The following is a 22,981-nucleotide window of genomic DNA, read 5'->3' on the forward strand; positions in this document are numbered from 1 at the left end:
TCCAAAACTATGTTGCATAATAGTGGTGAGAGTGGACAACCTTGTCTTGTTCCTTGTCTTAGAGGAATTGGTTTCAGTTTTTCACCATTGAGAACGATGTTGGCTGTGGGTTTGTCATATATGGCCTTTATTATGTTGGGGTAAGTTCCCTCTATGCCTACTTTCTGGAGGGTTTTTATCATAAATGGGTGTTGGATTTTGTCAAAAGCTTTTTCTGCATTTATTGAGATGATCATATGGTTTTTCTCCTTCAATTTGTTAATATGGTGTATCACAGTGGTAGATTTGCATATATTGAAGAATTTTTGCATTCCTGAGGTAAAGCCCACTTGGTCATGGTGTATGATCCTTTTAATGTGCTGTTGGATTCTGTTTGCTAGTATTTTTTTGAGCATTTTTGCATCTATGTTCATCAGTGATATTGGCCTGTAGTTTTCTTTCTTTGTGACATCTTTGTCTGGTTTTGGTATCAGGGTGATGGTCACCTCGTAGAATGAGTTTGGGGTGTTACTCCCTCTGCTATATTTTGGAAGAGTTTGAGCAGGATAGGTGTTAGCTCTTCTCTAAATGTTTGATAGAATTCGCCCGTGAAGCCATCTGGTCTTGTTTGGTCTATTTGTATTTTCTGATTGGTCTGTTTATATTTTCTGTTTCTTCCTGGTTCAGTCTCAGAAGGTTGTGCTTTTCTAAGAATTTGTCCATTTCTTCCAGGTTGTCTGTTTTATTGGCATATAGTTGCTTGTAGTAATCTCTCATGATCTTTTGTGTTTCTGCAGTGTCAGTTGTTACTTCTCCTTTTTCATTTCTAATTCTGTTGATTTGAGTCTTCTCCCTTTTTTCCTTGATGAGTCTGGTTAATGGTTTTTCAATTTTGTTTCTCTTTGCAAAGAACCAGCTTTTACTCTTATTGATCTTTGCTATTGTTTCCTTCATTTCTTTTTCATTTATCTCTGATCTGATGTTTATGATTTTTTTCCTTCTGCTAACTTTGGGTATTTTTGTTCTCCTTTCTCTAATTGCTTTAGGTGTAAAGGTTTGTTTGTTTGAGATTTTTCTTGTTTCTTAAGGTAGGATTATATTGCTATAAACTTCCCTCTTAGAACTGCTTTTGCTGCATCCCATAAGTTTTGGGTCATCTTGTTTTCATTGTCATTTGTTTCTAGGTATTTTTTAATTTACTCTTAGATTTCTTCAGTGATCTCTTGGTTATTTAGTAACATATTGTTTAGGCTCCATGTGTTTGTATTTTTTAGTGTTTTTCCTGTAATTGATATCTAGTCTCATAGCGTTGTGGCCAGAAAAAGTACTTGATACGATTTCAATTTTCTTAAATTTACCAAGGCTTAATTTGTGACCCAACATATGATCTATCCTGGAGAATGTTCCATGAGCACCTGAGAAGAAAGTGTATTCTGTTGTTTTTGGATGGAATGTCCTATACATATCAATTAAGGCCATCTTTTTTAGTGTGTCATTTAAAGCTTGTGTTTCCTTATTTATTTTCATTTTGCATGACTGTCCATTTGTGAAAGTGGGCTGTTGAAGTCCCCTACTCTGATTGTGTTACTGTCAGTTTCCCCTTTTATGGCTGTTATTATTTGCCTTATGTATTGAGGTGCTCCTATGTTGGGTGCATGAATATTTACAATTGTTATACCCTCTTTTTGGATTGATCCGTTTATCATTATGTAGTGTCCTTCTTTGTCTCTTTTAATAATCTTTATTTTAAAGTCTCTATTGTCTGATATGAGAATTGCTACTCCAGCTTTCTTTTGATTTCCATTTGCATGTAATATCTTTTTCCATCCCCTTACTTTCAGTCTGTATGTGTCCCTAGGTCTGAAGTGGGTCTCTTGTAAACAGCATATATACGGGTCTTGTTTTTGTATCCATTCAGCCAGTCTGTGTCTTTTGGTTGGAGCATTTAATCCATTTACATTTAATGTTATTATCAATATGTATGTTCCTATTACTATTTTCTTAATTGTTTTGGGTTTGTTATTGTAGGTTTTCCTTCTCTTGATTTTCCTGCCTAGAGAAGTTCCTTTAGCATTTGTTGTAAACCTGGTTTGGTGGTGCTGAATTCTCTCAGCTTTTGCTTCTCTGTAAAGATTTTCATTTCTCTGTCGAATCTGAATGAGATCCTTGCTGGGTAGAGCAATATTGGTTGTAAGTTTTTCCCTTTCATCACTTTCAATATGTTCTGCCACTCCCTTCTGGCTTGCAGAGTTTCTGCTGAAAAAGCAGCTGTTAACTTTATGGGGATTCCCTTGTATGTTATTTGTTGGATTTCCCTTGTTGCCTTTTTTTTTTTTTTTTTTTTTTTTGCCATACGCAGGCCTCACACTGTTGTAGTCTCTCCCATTGCAGAGCACAGGCTCTGGACGCGCAGGTTCGGCGGCCATGGTTCACAGGCCTAGCCTCTCCATGGCATGTGGGATCTTCCTGGACCGGGGCACAAACCCGTTTCCCCTGCATCGGCAGGCGGACTCTCAACCACTGCGCCACCAGGGAAGCCCTCCCTTGTTGCTTTTAATATTTTGTCTTTGTATTTAACTTTTGAAAGTTTGATTAATATGTGTCTTGGCATGTTTCTCCTTGGATTTATCCTGTATGGAACTCTTTGCTTCCAGGTCTTGGTTGACTCTTTCCTTTCGCATATTAGGGAAGTTTTCAACTATAATCTCTTCAGATGTTTTCTCAGTCCCTTTCATTTTCTCTTCATTTCTGGGATCCCTATAATTCGAATGTTGGTGCATTTAATGTTGTCCCAGATGTCTCTGAGACTGTCCTCAGTTCTTTTCATTCTTTTTTCTTTATTCTGCTCTGTGGTAGTTATTTCCACTCTTTCATCTTCCAGGTCACTTATCTGTTCTTCCGCCTCAGTTTTTCTGCTCTTGATTCCTTCTAGAGAATTTTTAATTTCATTTATTGTGTTGTTCATCACTGTTTGCTCTTTAGTTCTTCTAGGTCTGGGTTAAACGTTCCTTGTATTTTCTCCAGTCTAGTTCCAAGGTTTTGGATACTGTCATTACTCTGAATTCTTTTTCAGGTAGACTTCCCATTTCCTCCTCATTTGTTTGGTCTGGTGGGTTTTTACCTTGCTCCTTCATCTGCTGTGTGTTTCTCTGTCTTCTCATTTTGCTTAACTTACTGTGTTTGGAGTCTCCTTTTCGCAGACTGCAGGTTCATAGTTCCTGTCGTTTTTGGTGTCTGCCTGCAGTGGCTATGGTGTTTTTAGTGGGTTGTGTAGGCTTCCTGGTGGAGGGGACTGGTGCCTGTGTTCTGGTGGATGAGGCTTGATCTTGTGTTTCTGGTGGGCAGGATTGTTTCTGGTAGTGTGTTTTGGGGCGTCTGTTACCTTATTATGATTTTAAGCAGCCTCTCTGCTAATGGGTGGGGATGTGTTCCTGTCTTGCTAATTGTTTGGCATAGGGTGTCCAGCATTGTATTTTGCTGGTCATTGAGTGGAGCTGGGTCTTAGCATTGAGATGGTTATCTCTGGGAGAGCTTTCGCCATTTGACATTACATGGAGCCTGGAGATCTTTGGTGGACCAATGTCCTGAACTTGGCTCTCCTACCTCAGAGGCACAGATCTGACACCCCGCCAGAGCACCAAGACCCTCTCAGCCACACGGCTCTCTCTGGGCTTCTATTTCAGCAACAACAATGTGACTGAATGGTGTAGGCCACTTTTTTCACCAATTGTCCGAGGAGAAATCTAAGATTACTTTTTAACATTAAACTTTTGTCAAACAAAAACAGTAACTTCCACATATTAATCGTAAAACCTTAATAAAATATGTATTAAAATATAACATACACTTTGATACTAGAAATTAGTGTATTTGCCATAAATGTGGGAAAGTCACAATCTTATTGATACAGCTGTTTACCAATTAGTTACATTTGGGGGCCAACTTTTCTGGTTGTCTCAATTGGTCACAGTGGGAAGAGTAAAATAGGCTTTCTGTTGGAGGTGGTCCTTGTTGGGTTTTTTTTAAAATCCAGAGCTTTTATTTAATTTTCCTTTCAGTTTTATCCAGATTTAATTGACATACAGCACTGTATAAGTTTAAGGTGTACAGCATAGTGATTTGACTGAAATACATCATAAAATGATTACCACAGTAAGTTTAGTGAACATCCATCATCTTGTATAGATACAAAACTAAAGAAGTAGAAAACAAATTTTCCCTTGTGATGAGAAGTCTTAAGATTTCCTCTCAACTTTGAAATATGACACACACAGTTTTCATTATATGATGTTGTACATGATATCCCTAGTGCTTATTTGTCTGATAACTGGAAGTTTGTGCCTTTTGACTACCTTCATCCAATTCCCCCTGCCCCCATGCCCTGCCTCTGGTAACCACAAATCTGATCTCTTTTTCTATGATCCTTGTTAGGTTTTAACAAATAAATGAGACCAAATCTCTGGTGTGTCTCTGTTAATCTAATCTGTACCCCTGATTCAGATCTGGCTTTTCATGCATCACTCTTTTGACCTTGGCTTTCCCTATATTCCCTGGTTCCTGACTGTTTGGCTTTGAATCACAGCTCCATGTTGACAATCCCTTGTCCATATTTATAGACTTCATGGCCTTCTTGGTTCCACCTGTAGCCTCACCTCCCTGATTCACCAGAGTTCTTAGATGGCTCCACTCTGACAGGAAGAAAGGTGCTTCTGGCCAGCTGACTCTTCCTATGTCTATCTCTTCAGATAGTGGTCTTTGGCTCAGACATTTTAATTATACACAATAAATCTTATAGAAATGGAGTTGAATTTTAACTCTACATACAATTTATTTGTACACTTACAGTATATCCTTAGTAGATATCTGTGCTATGTATTAAAGAAGTTTAAGATTTCACCATTTTCTTTCATACCACCTCACCAACTTTGGTTTCACCTGTGCTGTAGTTCTTCTATTTTCCTGTGTCTTATGCCTTGAGATATATTTGTATTTCTCATAAGAAAGATAAATAATAATAGTCATGATGACAACAATAAGACAGGACCAAAGAAAAGTGCCAACTAAGAAAGGCAGAACAAAGAAATAAGATCAGCAAACCAAGTTTACTTTAGAAACGCACCTAAAGTAGTGACTTGGTAATAACAATGGCTCTTTCTAAACCTCATATTAAATTCTTTTATGGTGTCTGTTAACCACTAATTCAGCTTGGAAGACTTAATTGAAAGTGTGCCCATTAAGCATTAACCAAATAGAGGTGACCTGTACATATTTATAAACTGCTCCACCACCTACCACACCACTTCAGGTCCATAAAAGAGTGACGTTTCAAAAACATACATACTTTTTGGTAATATTTTATACTATTTAAAGCTATACACGTTTCTTTGTGGAAGAATTCAGAGACAAGATTTTTGTTTGCTGTTGAGCAACGACATTCTATGAATACATATTAGGAACAACCATGATAACTTTGCACTTTTTCTCAACAACTATCAAATTAGGATGCCCAAAGCGTTAGCTATCTACTTACCATATGCTGTGTCTTTGTTTTTGTGCAGTATATTCTCAAGCCTTCCATCAGTTCAGAACAATTAGTTATACTTCCTTGTATGGAGAAAAGCAGAATAGTACATTTCAAATGATTAAAGACTAATCAAAAATTTTGAGAGCTTAGCTTTCCAAGCAGTTTTTGGAAAATAAGTGATGTTTATGATCAGTCATAAATGTAAGGAGATGCTTTCATGAATTGGAATTAAATGAGTGTTACTAATTGATGTACCAATAAAAGCAATTTTCTTTTAAGCTTCAGATAGTGGGCAATCCTTTGGTTTGAGTTTCATTTTATATTTTATATTTCCATTAGCTTCTCTACATTGCAGCTCCATAAGGCATTTGAAAGAAGATGTAGATGAAATGCGGGACTGAACTTGGTCTCCAAACCTTTCTTTGTGTGGGGAGGATAGGAGGGTTCTGTGTAAGGTATGCAGGCCCAGTGTATTAAGCCTATGAGGAAAGTGGATGGAAAACATAACAAACTGAAACAAAACAAAAGCTAACGAACAATCTTATTCTGAAAGCTCTAAAGCAGTGGTTTACAAGACCCCTCAGAACTCTGGAGGCCTTGGATTTATTAAGGGACCTTTGATTCAGTGGTTCTTAACCCGGACCAACAGTTAGAAGTCAGATCCCCTGCACAACCCCTCCTCCCACCGATTATGATTTAATCGGTCAGAATGGGGCTAGGGCATCAGTAGTTACCTAAAGCTCCTCAAGTGATTCCAATGTTAGGAACAGTTGCCAACCACTGCTCTATTCTTATGAATACCTAACAGTGTTTGTAGACTGAAGAATTACCATATATACACACATCTTGTATTACTTTTCCTCTATAATTTATGGACACAGTAACTCAGATACAAATTCATTAAACATTTCATGGAGTTAAGAGGAGCTTTTTGCATTTACATGTTTTCTCATCCATATGTTCTAAAAACATAATTCTCATCATGTGGATGTTCTCAGACTTGAAGAGTTTGATCATCTTGGCTCTGAAGGACCCAAGGTAAAGTTGAAATTGTGGTTAAAACAATCACCCTTATAGGTTAAATGGTGGTCAAGACTAGTTCTTGGCTTAATCATGAGCACTGGATAATTTTACTGTAAAGTGTTGGGGAGAGAAACCTTAAACACAGAGAGGGTAAAAGAGATCTTATGTGACCCATCCTTGCTATGAGTCTGAATAAGATTCTTAGCTCTGGCTCCTGCCTTAGGGAGCCTTGAGTGGCTTCTCTGAGAAAGTGAAAAGAAGAGTGGATAGTTTCCCTTTTGCTTTGAGGCGTCTTATGTGCCTCAAAAATATGTCTCCCTGAGGCTGGCTGGGATTCTCGAGTGCAGTGAACATAGCTCTTTTTTCAAGGACCTGCAAGCTCAGACTTCAGAAGTTGGTTCTTTCTACAGCCTTAGTGGACTCTGCAGGTGGGATCCACTTTCTGGGTGTGTTCTGTGGCATCATATTCAACTCAGGAATGTGCAGAGGAGGCTGCAATTGCAAGGTCCTGGGTCAGAAGTACATGCACTTACTGTTCTCTCTGTAGCGGGCACAGGTCAGTTCCATTGCTAAAAATTCAAAATTGCTTTTGGCCTTATGACTTTATCTTTTTAAATATTAAAAATCATAGCTGAGTGTCACATGCAAAAAGTAGGTCTACACAAAAGCACTGAGAAGATCCCTGCACTTCTCAAGAACAGTTATACTTAAAGTATCTGTGATATGAAAAATATTATGACATAAAAATACTCGAAGCAAAAAAGAGTCTGCCACATTCATAAGAAACTCATTCCAGATTTTAACAACCTTATTAAAGAAGCCCTTTAATTTATTAGAAATCTCTCCTGTTGTAGATCATTTCTTATTTTTTTGTCCTAAGGGAGATGAATAAAAATTGGACACCATTCTCAATGTGATATTTCATTATAGACCTAGAGGCGTTTGTTAGTTTCCTACTCAAGTTTCCATCTCCAGCAGTAAGTAGGCCCAATGTTTCTACCTTCTCATTGCTCCTGTCACCTCTGTGCCTGGCCTTCTTGAAGCTTTGCTGGTGAGTGTGGTGAAGACCTCAAGTGAAGTTATTGAGCAGAATCTCTCATTCTTATCTAATTAGTCTCTTCCTTGCCTTCCTTTTCCTGAAATTAAAACACCTATCTATATATCTATCTACCTACCTACCTACCTATATCTCAAACTACTTTGGGGGCAATACCACCATGTGGATGGCCCGTAGTTAACTAAACCTCAAAACATCCACAAGGGAACTCCTATTACCCCCTCAGAAGCTGTCCCCTCCCTGTGTTCCTTACTCAGGGAATCTACCACTCACCCAGGTACCTGCACTGGCTATATGCAGCTATTTTTTACTTCTCTAGCATTAGCAACCTTACATCAAATTAATCAGCAAGTCCTATTGATTCTGCCTCCTAAGTATCTTTCAACTCAGTCCTTTCCCATCACCCCTACCACCAATAGCCACCATCCCAGTCCAGAGATGGTTTATCTCTCACCTAGACTTCTTGCTTCCCATTCATTCTTTACCTGTAAGCCATACTAACTCTTTCGAAAATGAAGAATCATCCATATTACTCCCACCTACCTTCTTAAAACCGTCTAGTGACTCCATCTTCCTCTATGGTAAATTTACAGTTCAAAACCTGGTTGCTAAGCACCCCTTCTTCAGCTTCCACCTGGTCTTTTTTGTTCCATCTCTGACTCTTCCCTTGAGAACCATCTTCAACTTTTTTCAGTTCCTCAAATTCACCAGCTTCCTATTGCCTCTGAATTTTGAATACTATTCCCTCTTCCTGGGAAACCAATCCTTTGGCTGTCAGCTTAAAAATTTCACTTTCCTTGGGAGATTCCCCCACGCCGCCCCCCCTCCCTCAGACTGTGTGTTCCACAATGCCCTGTTTCCTTTACTACTATACTCATTTGTGGTCATTGCTTGGCTAGCAAAATCTATTTTTTGCTATCTTCCATTTTTAAACTTTCCCTCTCTCTGTAACATCAGAGTAATATGTTCCTTTATCTAATTATTTCCTTAGTGTTCTTCATCTCCTATGATTAATTTATACCTCGATTTTGGGCTCAGCTTTCTTCATTTTCTTAAATTGGAAAATTAATCTAGAGATTAATATAATTGTAAAGTATGCAATTATATCAGCTCTTCTGACCTCTCATTAGATGGATTATATCAAGTTTTGAGTTAATTTGTGAGAATAATCCCATAAATAGTATAATGAAGACATGGACAAAGTATGTTTTATGATGCATTATTTTTAAAAAACCATTATGACTTAATGAAATAAATTTATCTTCCCAGCTTTTAAATTAGAAGATTAACACTTACCACTTATATCAACATAATTATCTTTTTCTCCTCAAGTTACAAGTTTATCAGGTGAGTGTAGAGAGTTGGAGAGATGGTGAGGAGGGTTTACTATATTTTTGTTCCCCCTGGTCATGATGAAGCACCCCTGTATCTGTTGTTGTCATGTGGCTTTGGATATTTTGGCAATGAATACCCCACAGTCTTGGTGGTTGATTTACTCAGAGTTGGCCTTTGGTGGATGACGCCCTTCTCCAGAGATACAGACTATCACAAAGGTAAGAGTAGAAAGGCTTGCCTATTCCAGAGTAGATTTTCAAGTCGTCTCACATGGTCCACACCAATGATATGTAACCACCGGAATACATGCCACTCTCTTTGTTCCTTCTCATTTTAAGGCTTTTCTTATCAATGAACTTTATTGATCTTACTAGTGACTAAGCCCTTTATCATTTTGGACAGTTGTTCTCATGTGAGAATCAGCTATGAGCATTTAAAACCAATTAAAAACCAATGCTTCGTATTGATTGGTTCAATTTGGGATGGGGTGAAGCCCAGGCACTGGTATTTTGAAAACCTTCTCAGGTAATTCTCACATGCAGCCAGGGTGGAGAACCACTGATTTTAGGTTGCAGGATATACCTCACTGATTTATCAACCTTCTTGACTTTCTTTATATGTAGACTTTCACCTTCATCTCAAACTTCCCCACTCCAGTAGATGGCACTTCCATCTATATAGTTTCTCAAATTAAAACCTGAGATTCATTCTTCTTTCTCTAGACCCCCATCACCAACCAATTCATTAGGAAGTACTGTAGACTCAACATATCCATCTATTTTTCCTTAGCTCCATTGCTTTTCTTTTAACCCAGACCATCTTCTTGCCTAACCTGGACCACTGAAATTTCCTTACTGGTTTCTCCTATTCCAACCCTATATCATCTTCCACAAAGTTCTTAACTTTTAAAAGTTGGTCTTAAACTTTTTGTTATAAAATATTTCAAACCTTTAGATAAGAAAAGACCATCAGAGTTTATAGAATTTTAGCACTGTACTACATTTGCTTCACAGTTTTTTTTTTAAAGAAGGAAAATTGTGTTGTTAGAATTGAAGCCTTCCTCTACCTCTCCCTCATGCTATTTCCTCCCTTCCTCCCTGGCGGTAACCACTTATATCAATTCAGACTTTATTATTCCCATGCATGCATTATACTGTTGCTACATGTATGAATCCATACATAATATTTAGTATTGTTTTTAAATTTTGGTGGTATTATATAGATGGTATCAGTTTGCAGCTTGTTTCATTTAACATGTTTTTGATGTTTGTTCATGTTAATACAAGTAGCTTTAGCTGATTCCTTTAAATTGTTATAGAGTATCAAAACAAGACATCATAATTTGTTTATCTTTCTATTGACCAATATTCAAATGATTTCCAGTTTTTTTCTTTTCATAGTTGATGTTGCAGTAAACATTTGTGCATCTCTCTTCTGTACATGTACAATAGTATCACAGTGAAATGTGGGGCCTTAGGGCCTTTTCAACTTTCTAATATTTTTCATAATTACAACACAGTCTTTAAAAAAAAACCCACCTATTACTCAGGAAAAGTGTTGTGGAACACCTCTAGTAAGCCAGTATGAAGTAGTAAATGAGAAATAAAAGCTTTGCTCTCTCAGATCTTATATACCAGTGGTGGGAGAACAAATAAACTAAGATGATGATTTCAGAGAATGCCAAGTGCTGCATAATGAATCATACCATCCTTCTGCTTCAAGATCTTCAGTGATTTTTCCATTGCATTTAGGAATAATATAACTCCTGTCTGGTCCTGTAAGACTTGGTACCATCTGGCCCCTGCCTTCCTCTTCCATTTTCCCTGTGGCTTCCTGTGCTCTTGCCTTTGACCTTTGAGTTTTTGGAAATTACTAAGCTTTTTCTTGCTTCAGGACCTTCACGTGTGCATTGTTCCAGGTTCCTGGAAAGTTTTTCCCACCATTATTTGACTGGCAAATTATTACTCATGACTCAAGTCACAGCTTACTTGTCCTGTCTTCAGAGAACTTCCTTGATCCCCGTAAAAATAGGTTCCTTCTTTTGAGCCTCTCTCGTGATACCTTGTCTTTTGCTCAGTATCACTTAGCACAATATATGATTATACATTTATATGTCATCTGCCTCATGTACTAAATTTCAAGTTCATTGAAGGCAGGGATGATGCTTCTTCTGTTTCCTGCTGTATCTCCTAGCTCACAGCCTGACACATAATGTTTCCTCAGTGAATGAAAAAAAAAGTAATACAAATTAGTGTTTTTCTGAAAGTTTAGTTGCAGGCTCATTTTGAGCAGGAGATTTGGTTTTGTCTGGGTTTTGATTCCCCTCTCTCGAGGGCTCCCCTTTCCCTAACTAAGGGTTTAGAATGTCCTCCATAGGCCCCAGACCAGAATCAGGCCTTATTACAAAGAGGGTTCCTGTTCTTTTGATATTGGGGATATCACAGAGGTCTTTTGATATTGGGGATATCACAGAGGTCATAGAAGCCCAGCACAGTTTGGTCTTGAAGTTATCACCTTGTCTGCAGCCAGCCTTCCTAGGCCCTCAGTCAGATAAAATTTATAGCTCTCTATGGTAGTTGACAACAGTGCTTTGTTTTTGATTTTTTTTTTTTTTTTTTGCGGTACGCGGGCCTCTTACTGTTGTGGCCTCTCCCATTGCGGAGCACAGGCTCCGGACGTGCAGGCCCAGTGGCCTTGGCTCACGGGCCCAGCCGCTCCGCGGCATGTGGGATTCTCCCGGACAGGGGCACGAACCCATGTCCCCTGCATCGGCAGGCGGACTCTCAACCACTGCGCCACCAGGGAAGCCCCTGTTTTTGATTTTTAAGCCTCTTTTAACAAGGAAATATCAAGAGCATTGGGAGAAGCCTCACTTCAGCCCCTGGCTTGAAGCAGTGAGCCTGGATCCAGTTTATCTTCTTCCTTGGAATGTTTTTAGTCCCTATTACCCTTTTAGGAGCCAGTCTTTTCTCTCTCTCTCACTCTCCGTTCTTCCTTCTTTTTTCTCCCTTCCGTTCCCTTCCCTTCCTTTCCTTTCCTTTCCTTTCTTCTTTCTTTTTTTTTTTTTTTTGGCCCACTCAGCATGTGGGATCTTAGTTCCCCAACCAGGGATCAAAACTGTGCCCCCTTCAATGGAAGCACGGAGCCTTAACTACTGGACCACCAGGGAAGTCCCTCTCTTTCTTCCTTTCTTTCTGCCTCCCTTCCTTCCTCCCTTCCTTCCTTCCTTCCTTCCTTTTCTTTCTTTCTCTTTCTTTCCATTTGAAAGTAAGTTGAAGGTAGTATGACATTTCACCTCAACATACTCTAGCATGTATATCCTAAAAATAACATTCTCCTACATAATTACAATACCACTATCACACCCAAGAAAATTTATATTGATACAATGATATTATCTAATGTAAAGTCCTTGTTCAACTTTCTCTAATTGTCTCCCTCCCAAATTGCATAACAATTTTCAATGAAGGATCTCACATTTCATTTAAGTTTCAGGTCTCTTCAGTCTTCTTTAAACCAGCACAGCTCCCATGGCTTTATTTTTATTTTTAATTTATTTCATCTCATGATATTGACATTTTTGAAAAGTGCAGGTCAGGCTTCTGAAGGAATGAGCAATAATCTGCATTTTTCTTAATTTTCTTTTCCTGAATGATCAGATTCAGCTCTTTGACAAGAACATTCCACATTCTTTTTTTTTTTTTTTTTTTTTTTTGCGGTATGTGGGCCTCTCACTGTTGTGGCCTCTCCCGTTGCAGAGCACAGGCTCCGGATGCGCAGGCTCAGCGGCCATGGCTCACGGGCCCAGCCACTCAGCGGCATGTGGGACCTTCCCAGACCGGGGCACGAATCCGTGTCCCCTGCATCGGCAGGTGGACTCTCAACCACTGCGCCACCAGGGAAGCCCCATTCCACATTCTTGATGACGCTGTGTCTTTCTTATTGCATCACATCAGGAGGCACACATGGTGCTGTTTTGTCTCATTAATGGTGATGCTAAGTTTGATTACTTGTTTAATATGATGTCCACTAGATAATGATAAAGACATCTTTTTCTCTTTGAATTTAATGAGGCACTTTGAGACTAAGTGAATACCCTGTTTACTAACAATTTTTCATCCAATGGTATTGGCATCTATTGATGATCCTTGCTTGTATACATTATTGTATCTGTAGTTGCAAAATAGATATTATATAATTTTATCAGTCCTTCTACATTTTTTAGCTGACATTGTGTAAAGAAGCCTTTACCTCCTCCCTACCCATCACATTAAAAACATTTTTTAGAATGTTTAAAAAGTATCAGTATAGGCCTGTAAGTTCTGTTTTTTTCACAGGATCATTTTGACTGAGGAAACATAATTGCTTTTTCTGCATACTTTTTCATAATGCTTAATATATATTTCTTATATGATACTTCATAGCCAGTTGTCTATGCGAAATAACATATTTTAATAAATAGCACAGTGTGAAGTTCTATTAAAAACACTTGCCCCTTCCCCAGTTTTGATATATTGTTGTAGTGGGGTTTAAAGTTTCTCTCTTCGTTTACCATGGTTAAAAACTATGGTGGTGATTTATTTTCATTTATGTTCCTTTGGTGAATTCAACATGAAATCAGATCTGTTCTTGTTATTAAAAATCCGTGGGGTGAAGTTCCCAGTGATAAGGTATCACACACAGAAACATTCTCTCTCCTTCTCCCTGACAACAATGCAAATGCAGTTAATGATGCCCTCTTTGTCTTATTTTTAGGATCGCAGATTCAATGATGAAATTGACAAGCTAACTGGATACAAGACAAAATCATTACTGTGCATGCCTATCCGAAGCAGTGATGGTGAGATTATTGGTGTGGCCCAAGCAATAAATAAGATTCCTGAAGGTGCTCCATTTACTGAAGATGATGAAAAAGTAAGATTTCATGCTTTTTGTGACTTGTACTTTCCTTCTTGATCATTGATTGCTATTCTCCCTGAAAAGGACAGGAATTATGTGAATAGCTGTTGGATTAGGCCATTCATGGATCAAAGAGCTTTTTCTCATATTACACAAAATGTAATGGGAGTTTTTTGCTATTTTGTAGAATGTGGTATAATTGAAAATAATTACTTCATCTTCTTAGCTTGCTTTTCATTGCAAGCCCTAGTAGTATTCTTATTATTCCCTAGTCTTTATCTTCCTTATAAATAAGCCTTTTTTTTAAAACATAAATAATTTGCGATATTTTAAAAAAACACCAAGAATACTGCCAGTACCATCACATCAATGTGTGTGCTCTTTTTCTAACCCATTTCCCTGCCTTCAACCACACCCAAGGATAACCACTAAACTAAATTTTCATTGATATTCCTTTGCTTTATGAAAAAATAATTTATATTTACAATCCCTAAACAACATAGTGATTAATTTTGCTTGTTTTGGAGTTTTTTACAAATGGTATTATAATGTAATCTTCTACAAGTTGCTTTTTTTACTTAGTATGACGTTGCTAAAATTCATCCATGTTGTTATATGTATCTGTAGTGCTTTTGTTTACACTGCTGTGTAGTGTTCCATCATGTGACTATTTATGTATTTATGTATTCAAAATGAAAATTCATTTCATTTTCCTTCAACAGATATTTGGGTTGTTTCCAGTCTTTTTGGGGGGTGAGAGAATATAAACTATAAATATTCTTTTGTATATCTTGGCATACCTACAAGTGGAACAGCTGGGTCATAGGCTATGTGAATATTCAACTTTACAAATAGTGCTAGTATTCCAAAGTGGTTAAATCAATGTATGCTCCCTCCAGTAGGGCTTAGAGAGTTCTAGCTTACTAACACTTGTTATTATCAACTATTTTGGGGGGTGGGGGTGGAATCAGGTGGATATAAAAGGATATATCATTGGAATCTTAATTTGTTTTCCTGATTACTAATGAGGTTGTTCTTTTTTTTTTTTCCATATGTTTATTGGCCATGTGTTTTTTCTCCTTTGTGAAATATCTACTTGTGTCTTTTACCTACTTGCTTTTGGTTTAAAAAAAAAATCTTTTTCTAATAGATTTGTAGGCGTTCCTTATATATTCTGAATACCAATTTTTTTCTTAGTTTGTGGCTTGTCTTTTTTTTTTTTTTACATCTTTATTGGAGTATAATTGCTTTACAATGGTGTGTTCGTTTCTGCTTTATAGCAAAGTGAATCAGTTATACATATGTTCCCATATCTCTTCCCTCTTGCGTCTCCCTCCCTCCCACCCTCCCTATCCCACCGCTCCAGGCTAAATAAGCTTTTTAATTGAGGATCACAGCACTACCACACATGGCCCAGGGAAAGATAGGGGAGTTAGGAAGATTACTGTGTTTCAGAAGCTCAGCACTTTCTCATATTTTCATAATTACTGTGAAGAATTGTTTTCTCAGTTTTTATATAAAAATCTCAATAATATGAATGTTTTAAATTATTATTCCAAATTGCTAATAAAAAGAACATTATTTGTGTCCATGAAGAGCAGTTGGCCTTGGTAGAGTGATGTACTTTTTGCTCTGAAATGTTGAGTTCTCTCACCATCATTTTATTCACCAGCTCATTTTAAAGAGAGACCTTCAAAGAGCTGAAGTTCTGGCTTTGAATCTCTTACCTTCATATTGAATAGAATCTGGTGGACTATTTATAAGATTTATGGTAAAAGCAAATCTCAAGTTAGTTTGTTTAAGTTTGATGACTGCCATATTCTTACTTGATTATAAAAGACATTTTATAATTTAACCTTCTGGCTATGAGGTTGCTATTTGCCAGTGCTGATTACTAATGCATTAAATTAATGCAAATGTTCTGGTATAAAAGGTCAACATAAATTATGATTATAAGGAGACAAGATTTTTTAAGTGTGAAGAGAGTCCTTTATTGAGGTCATTTCTGTGGTCAAATTTGAACAACCCAGATCCAAGAAAATGTTTATAAACTCTTAGAGCGTGATAGGACCTCAGGCAAGGTCTTACCAATTCAATAATCAACTACAGTGTTCAAGGCACTTGTGTTGGGGCCGTAAGAGACAAAGATAAATCCCAGATGTGCTATGCCATGAGGGAACTGCACAAGGAAGACGGCAAGGTCAGCAGTAAGATGTTCTAGGACATGTTGTGAGGGCCTAGGAAAGGGAGGATGAGTCTTACTTGAAGAATCTGAAGAGGCTTTGATCTGACCTCTGAAGAAAGTGTAGGCTTCCCTAAGACAGAGCCAGGTGAGAAGGTGAGGCTGTTTAGGAACGTATAAAATGTAGTCTATCTCATTCACTATGCAAATGTTTCCATGGGATGTACAGATAGAACAAAAATTTTATTTTGTGCATTTTGTACCGAAGATGACAGAGTCCTATAATTATGTGCCTCTTATAAGGACTTAGATAGAAGGATTTGAGCTTTGTCTTTCCAAACATAACAGCCACGTGCCCACAACATCTCCCAAACCGTTGAGTTTATACACAGATATTAGTCCTGCTTTCACTCTGTCTCCTTCATTTAAGAGGATCCCATTGTATATTTAATTTTCATCTATGATTCCATTTATGTTATATTTGTTTTCTGGACTTTTCTCATTGGATTTATACTTATGATGTAGGGCTTCATGAGCTCTGGACGGTTTAAAGGGAAGGTATGCACAGAGCTTTGTCCCTGTCTTAAACAGCATCAATGCTTAGCTCTACTGAGTACGAGAGCTGGGACTGAGCTCCAGCTTGGCTAGAGACAAGCAGCCTGCTCTGGGTGAGCCACTTAACCTCTGACTTTGTTTCCTCTTCTGTCGACTAGACTGTCTACCATTCTGCAGTATGAGAATTCAGTAATCATTAACAAATACTTTGCAAAGTATAAGAAACTAGGCAAATGTAAACATAAAATTTTTTTTAAACTATCGTTTTCCCAAAGAGTTTCAAAATGTTATTCTATATTTGTCAGTTATCCCAAGCCAATTTATTTCTTAGGTTTAACTTCATTTGAGTATTTCCTTGCTCAAATGTTATATTTTTTCTCCTCTGCAATTATCCCATGTGCCCACAGTAACATTTTATTTTCCAAGCTCTACGATTTCCTCACCTGATTAAAAAACCCTGCTTTAGTCTCACTTCTTGGAAAAAAAAACCTTACCACTTAGGGCAGGTAGGTTGTGTTCTTGCAGGTGACACTGGATGGCGAATATTTTTATCTCAAATTTTGTATCTGGCTCTTTCCTGCAAGAATTCTATATATTGTAAACCAAACAGGAATGATGAAGAAGAAAAGCAGAAAACAAAATCTAGAAATGATTAATGGGAAAGAACAAGATCTAGAAACTTTTCTTCAAATAAGAGAAAACATTGTGGCATAATGGGTACATACAGTCCAGATAGTGAGTCTACCTGGGTTGAAGTTCCATCTCGGCCATAGCCTGTGTAACCTTGGGCAAGTTACTTAGCTTCTCTATGCTCCCATTTCCTCCTTTTAGGAGAGAGATTATAATAATAATACGTATCTCCTAAGGCTATAGGGGGTTAAATGAGAAGATACAAGGAAAGAACTTGGAAAAGCACCTAGCACTTAGTAAGTCCTCATAAAAGATTAGCTTTTACTGATACAACGTTAATACATGTAAGATACAGTCAGGTCTCAGTTAAGAAATTACCTTTGTATAATTTAAGTCTCTAAGTTTTTTTTGTTTGTTTGTTTTGTTTGTTTGTTTGTTTTTTTTGTTTGTTTGTTTTGTTTGTTTTTTTTTTATTTTTTTTATTTTTTATTGTGGTACGTGGGCCTCTCACTGCTGTGGCCTCTCCCATTGTGGAGCACAGGCTCCGGACACGCAGGCTCAGCGGCCATGGCTCACGGGCCTAGCTGCTCCGTGGCATATGGGATCTTCCCGGACCGGGGCACGAACCTGTGTCCCCTGCATCGGCAGGCGGACTCTCAACCACTGTGCCACCAGGGAAGCCCCTCTAAGTCTTTATTAAATACAATCTATATGCCAGTTTCACTGTTGGAGTTTTAAAAACGAAGTGAGGGATATACTTCTTTATAAATTCACAATTCTCTTGTGTGATTGTTTATGCACATACTGTTTTACTTGATTGTACAAGATTATGCTTATACCAATTTGTATTCTATTTTTCAGAGTAATTTCTTACATATGTGTCCTCATGTGAATGTAGTCTACATTTGCCATTTTTAGAGATTATAAAGTTTTCTTCTTTTTCTATGTAGTTGAGCTTGCACAGTCATTGTCCTATTACTGGAAATTCGGGTTGTTTCCAGTTTTTCACTAACACAAATAGCCCCTGAATGAACATCTTGAACAAGTCACCTTTTTCTTTTGTGTTATTTCCTTGGGGTATATTCTAGAGAAGGAAATTACTGAGTCAAAGGGCAGGAAAAGTTTTATAACTCTCATTCCAAGTTACCAGATAGCTTTCAGAAATACTGAACCCATTTACAACGGTAGCAACATACATATATCTCTCTTCACAGAGCCCTGCCAGGTTTGTTCAATTCACATTTAAAAACTCAAATTAGTTTGCCTTAGTCTTCTAGGCAGGCTTCAGAGAACCTCCTCCCGCATTTACCAGTATAAACTCCAGCAACAGAAGTTTCAGTGTTGCCTGCAAATAAGGAAACACGGGAGGGAAATGGAAGCACAGTGTTTAGTGTTAGGTGAGGGGCACCATATCAGAGAGCCTTTGGGGCAGGCTCAAGTCTTTGCCTGCTACATGTTAGCTCAGTGACCTTGAGCAAGTTGCCCCATCCCTGTTAGCCTCAGGACCTCCTAGCGTTGTGAGGAGTAAAATAGAGCACAGATGTAAAGTGCTTAGGGTAGCACTTATATCAATAAATGAGCTTCATGAAATCTCACCATCTACTTCAAACCCAAAAGAAAATAATTTGAACTATATTTGTTATTTTACTTTATACATACAACTCCTATGTCATCGTCCATATGGGTAGTGGTAAATTTATTGCACATTTAGCCTAATGTGATTTGTATGTCCTGATATCTTAAAATGTCAACTTCTGGAGACTGTCAGCTGTGTTATGTTTGGTGTAGTTCCAAAACATTTTGCAATATTAGAATCAGTAAATTATTTGCCTGAGATAAATTAAAAATTAAATGTGGTACATTCATTTCTAGTCTATTTACATCCCTAACATAATTGTCCATAGGATCATATTGTGTTTCTTGAAAATTCGATACATACCTAAGTTTCAGTGACTGTGCTGTATCGTGTAATAGTTGATGGCAGCACCTAGAAAGGTCATCAGGTCCATTTCCTACCAACCCTGCCCTCATCCAATGCATGAATCCACCTGACAGATGGTCATCCAGGCTCTGCCTAGAAACTTCCCTTTCAATGACTTTAAAATCATCATGCTCGGGGCTGGGCTTCAAGATGGTGGAGGAGTAAGACATGGAAATCACCTTCCTTCCCACAAATACATCAGAAATACATCTACATGTGGAACAACTCCTACAGAACACCTACTGAATGCTGGCAGAAGACCTCAGACTTCCCAAAAGGCAAGAAACTCCCCACATACCTGGGTAGGGCAAAAGAAAAAAGAAAAAACAAGGACAAAAGAATAGGGATGGGACCTGCACCTCTGGGACGGAGCTGTGAAGGAGGAAAAATTTCCACACACTAGGAAGTCCTTTACTGGTGGAGACGAGGGGTGGCCGTGGGGGAAGCTTCGGAGCCATGGAGGAGAGCACAGCAACGGGTGCAGAAGGCAAAGGGCAGAGATTCCTGCACAGAGGATTGGTGCTGACCAGCACTCACCAGCCTGAGAGGCTTATCTGCTCACGCGCTGTGGTGGGTGGGGTCTGGGAGCTGAGGCTCGGGCTTCGGAGGTTGGATCCCAGGGAGAGGACTGGGGTTGGCTGCATGAACACAGCCTGAAGGGGGCTAGTGCACCACAGCTTGCCAGGAAGGAGTCCGGGAAAAAGTCTGGACCTGCCTAAGAGGCAAGAGACCATTGTTTCAGGGTGTGTGAGGAGAGGGGGTTCAGAGCACCTCCTAAACAAGCTCCAGAGATGGGCGCAAGCCGCAGCTACCAGCATGGACACCAGAGACGGGCGTGAAATGCTAAGGCTGCTGCTGCAGGCACCAAGAAGCCTCTATGCAAGCACAGGTCACTGTCCATACTTCCCCTCCCAGGAGCCTGTGCAGCCCGCCACTGCCAGGGTCTCACGATCCAGGGACAGCATCCCCGGGAGAACACACAGTGCAACTCAGGCTGTTGCAACGTCATGCCAGCCTCTGCCGCCACAGGCTGTCCCCGCATTCCGTACCCCCGCCAGGCCTGAGTGAGCCACAGCCCCCTAATCAGCCACTCCTTTAAACCTGCCCTGGCTGGGTGAAGAATAGACTCCAGAGGGCGACCTACACAAAGAGATGGGTCCAAATCCAAAGCTGAACCCCAGGAGCTCTGTGAACAAAGAAGACAAAGGGAAATTTCTCCCAGCAGCCTCAGGAGCAGTGGATTAAATCTCCACAATCAACTTGATGTACCCTGCATCTGTGGAATACCTGAATAGACAACGAATCATCCCAAAACTGAGGTGGTGGACTTTGGGAGCAGCTATAGACTTGGGGTTTGTTTTCTGCATCTAATTTGTTTCTAGTTTTATGTTTATCTTAACTTACTATTTAGAGCTTATTATCATTGATAGATTTGTTTATTGATTCGGTTGCTCTCCTCCTTTTTTGTTTTTATAAATATATATATATTTTTCCCTTTTTGTCTTTTTGTGAGTGTGTATCTGTATGCTTCTTGGTGTGATTTTGTCTGTATAGGTTTCTTTTACCATTTGTCCTAGCGTTCTGTCTGTCCGTTTTCTTTTTTTTTTATTAGCGCTTGTTATGGTTGGTGAATTTCTTTGGTGGTTTGGTTTCTCTCTTCTATCTTTTTATTTTACTTTAAAATTTTCTTAATAATATGTATATTTTTATTTTAATAACTTTATTTTATTTTTCTTTATTTTTTACTTTCTTTCTTTTTCTCCCTTTTATTCTAAGCTGTGTGGCTGACAAGGTCTTGGTGCTCTGGCCAGGTGTCAGGCCTGAGCCTCTGAGGTGGGAGAGCTGAGTTCAGGACATTGGTCCACCAGAGGCCTCCTGCCCTGTGTAGTATCAAAGGGCCAAACATTGCCCAGAGATCTCCATCCTAATGCTAAGACCCAGCTCCACTCAACGACCAGCAAGCTACAGTGCTGGACACCCTATGCCAAACAACTAGCAAGACAGGAACACAACCCCAGCCATTAGCAGAGAGGCTGCCTAAAACCATAATAAGTTCACAGACACCCCAGAACACACCACCGAACATGGTCCTGCCCACCAAAAAGACAAGATCCAGCCTCATCCACCAGAACACAGGCACCAGTCCCCTGCACCAGGAAGCCTACACAACCCACTGAAACAACCTTACCCACTGGGGGCAGACACCAAAAGCAAAAAGAACTACGAACGTGCAGCTTGAGAAAAGGAGACCCCAAAGACAGTAAGTTAAGCAAAATGAGAAGACAGAGAAATACACAGCAGTTGAGGAAGAAAGGTAAAAACCCACCAGACCAAACAAATGAAGAGGAAATAGGAAGTTTACCTGAAAAAGAATTCAGAATAATGATAGTAGAGATGATCCAAAATCTTGGAAATGCAATGGAAAAAATAAAACGTTTCACAAGGACTAGAAGAACTAAAGAGCAAACAAACAATGATGAACAACACAATAAATGGAATTAAAAATTCTCTAGAAGGAATAAGTAGCAGAATAACTGAGTCAGAAGAACGGATAAGTGACCTGGAAGATGAAAGAGTGGAAATAACTATCACAAAGCAGAATAAAGAAAAATGAATGAAAAGAATTGGGACAGTCTCAGAGAACTCTGGGACAACATTAAATGGACCAACATTCGAATTATAGGGGTCCCAGAAGAAGAAGAGAAAAAGAAAGGCACTGAGAAAATATTTGAAAAGATTACAGTTGAAAACTTCCCTAATACGGGAAAGGAAATAGTCAAGTCCAGGAAGCGCAAAGAGTCCCATACAGGATAAATCCAAGGAGAAACATGCAAAGATGCATATAAATCAAGCTATCAAAAGTTAAATACAAAGACAAAATATTAAAAGCGGCAAGGGAAAAACAACAAATAACATACAAGGGAATCCCCATAAGGTTAACAGCTGCTCTTTCAGCAGAAACTCTGCAAGCCAGAAGGCAGTGGCAGAACATATTGAAAGTGATGAAAGGGAAAAACCTACTACCAATATTGCTCTACCCAGCAAGGATCTCATTCAGATTCGACGGAGAAATGAAAACGTTTACAGAGAAGCAAAAGCTAAGAGAATTCAGCACCACCAAACCAGGTTTACAACTAATGCTAAAGGAACTTCTCTAGGCAGGAAACACAAGAGAAGGAAAACCTACAATAACAAACCCCAAACAATTAAGAAAATGGTAATAGGAACATACATATTGATAATTACCTTAAATGTAAATGGATTAAATGCTCCAACCAAAAGACACAGACTGGCTGAATGGATACATAAACAAGACCTGTATATATGATGTCTACAAGAGACCCACTTCAGACCTAGGGCCACATACAGACTGTAAGTGAGGGGATGGAAAACGATATTCTATGCAAATGGAAATGAAAAGAAAGCTGGAGTAGCAATCCTCATATCAGACAAAATAGACTTTAAAATAAAGACTATTACAAGAGACAAAGAAGGACACTACATAATGATCAAGGGATCGATCCAAGAAGAAGATATAACAATTGTAAATATTTAAGCACCCAACATAGGAGCACCTCAATACATAAGGCAAATGCTACCAGCCATAAAAGGGGAAATCGACAGTAACACAATCATAGTAGGGGATGTTAACACCCCACTTTCACCAATGGACAGATCATCCAAAATGAAAATAAATGAGGAAACATAAGCTTTAAATGATACATTAAACAAGATGGACTTAATTAATATTTACAGGACATTCCATCCAAAAACAACAGAATACACTTTATTCTCAAGGGCTCATGGACCATTCTA

At 38.7% G+C, this 22,981-nt stretch overlaps 1 protein-coding gene across 1 annotated transcript in view; it reads left to right on the top strand.

Moving 5' to 3' along the window:
* The window catches only part of PDE11A (phosphodiesterase 11A), a 415,084-nt gene that overhangs the window by 38,340 nt on the left and 353,763 nt on the right, over positions 1–22,981 (top strand). Inside the window, exon 2 of the mRNA XM_060152569.1 lies at positions 13,674–13,832. Within this exon, the coding sequence (XP_060008552.1) occupies positions 13,674–13,832 (159 nt within the window). The remainder of the gene's footprint in view (positions 1–13,673; positions 13,833–22,981) is intronic.

Source organism: Lagenorhynchus albirostris, chromosome 6, assembly GCF_949774975.1.
Source record: "Lagenorhynchus albirostris chromosome 6, mLagAlb1.1, whole genome shotgun sequence".
Taxonomy (NCBI): domain Eukaryota; kingdom Metazoa; phylum Chordata; class Mammalia; order Artiodactyla; family Delphinidae; genus Lagenorhynchus; species Lagenorhynchus albirostris.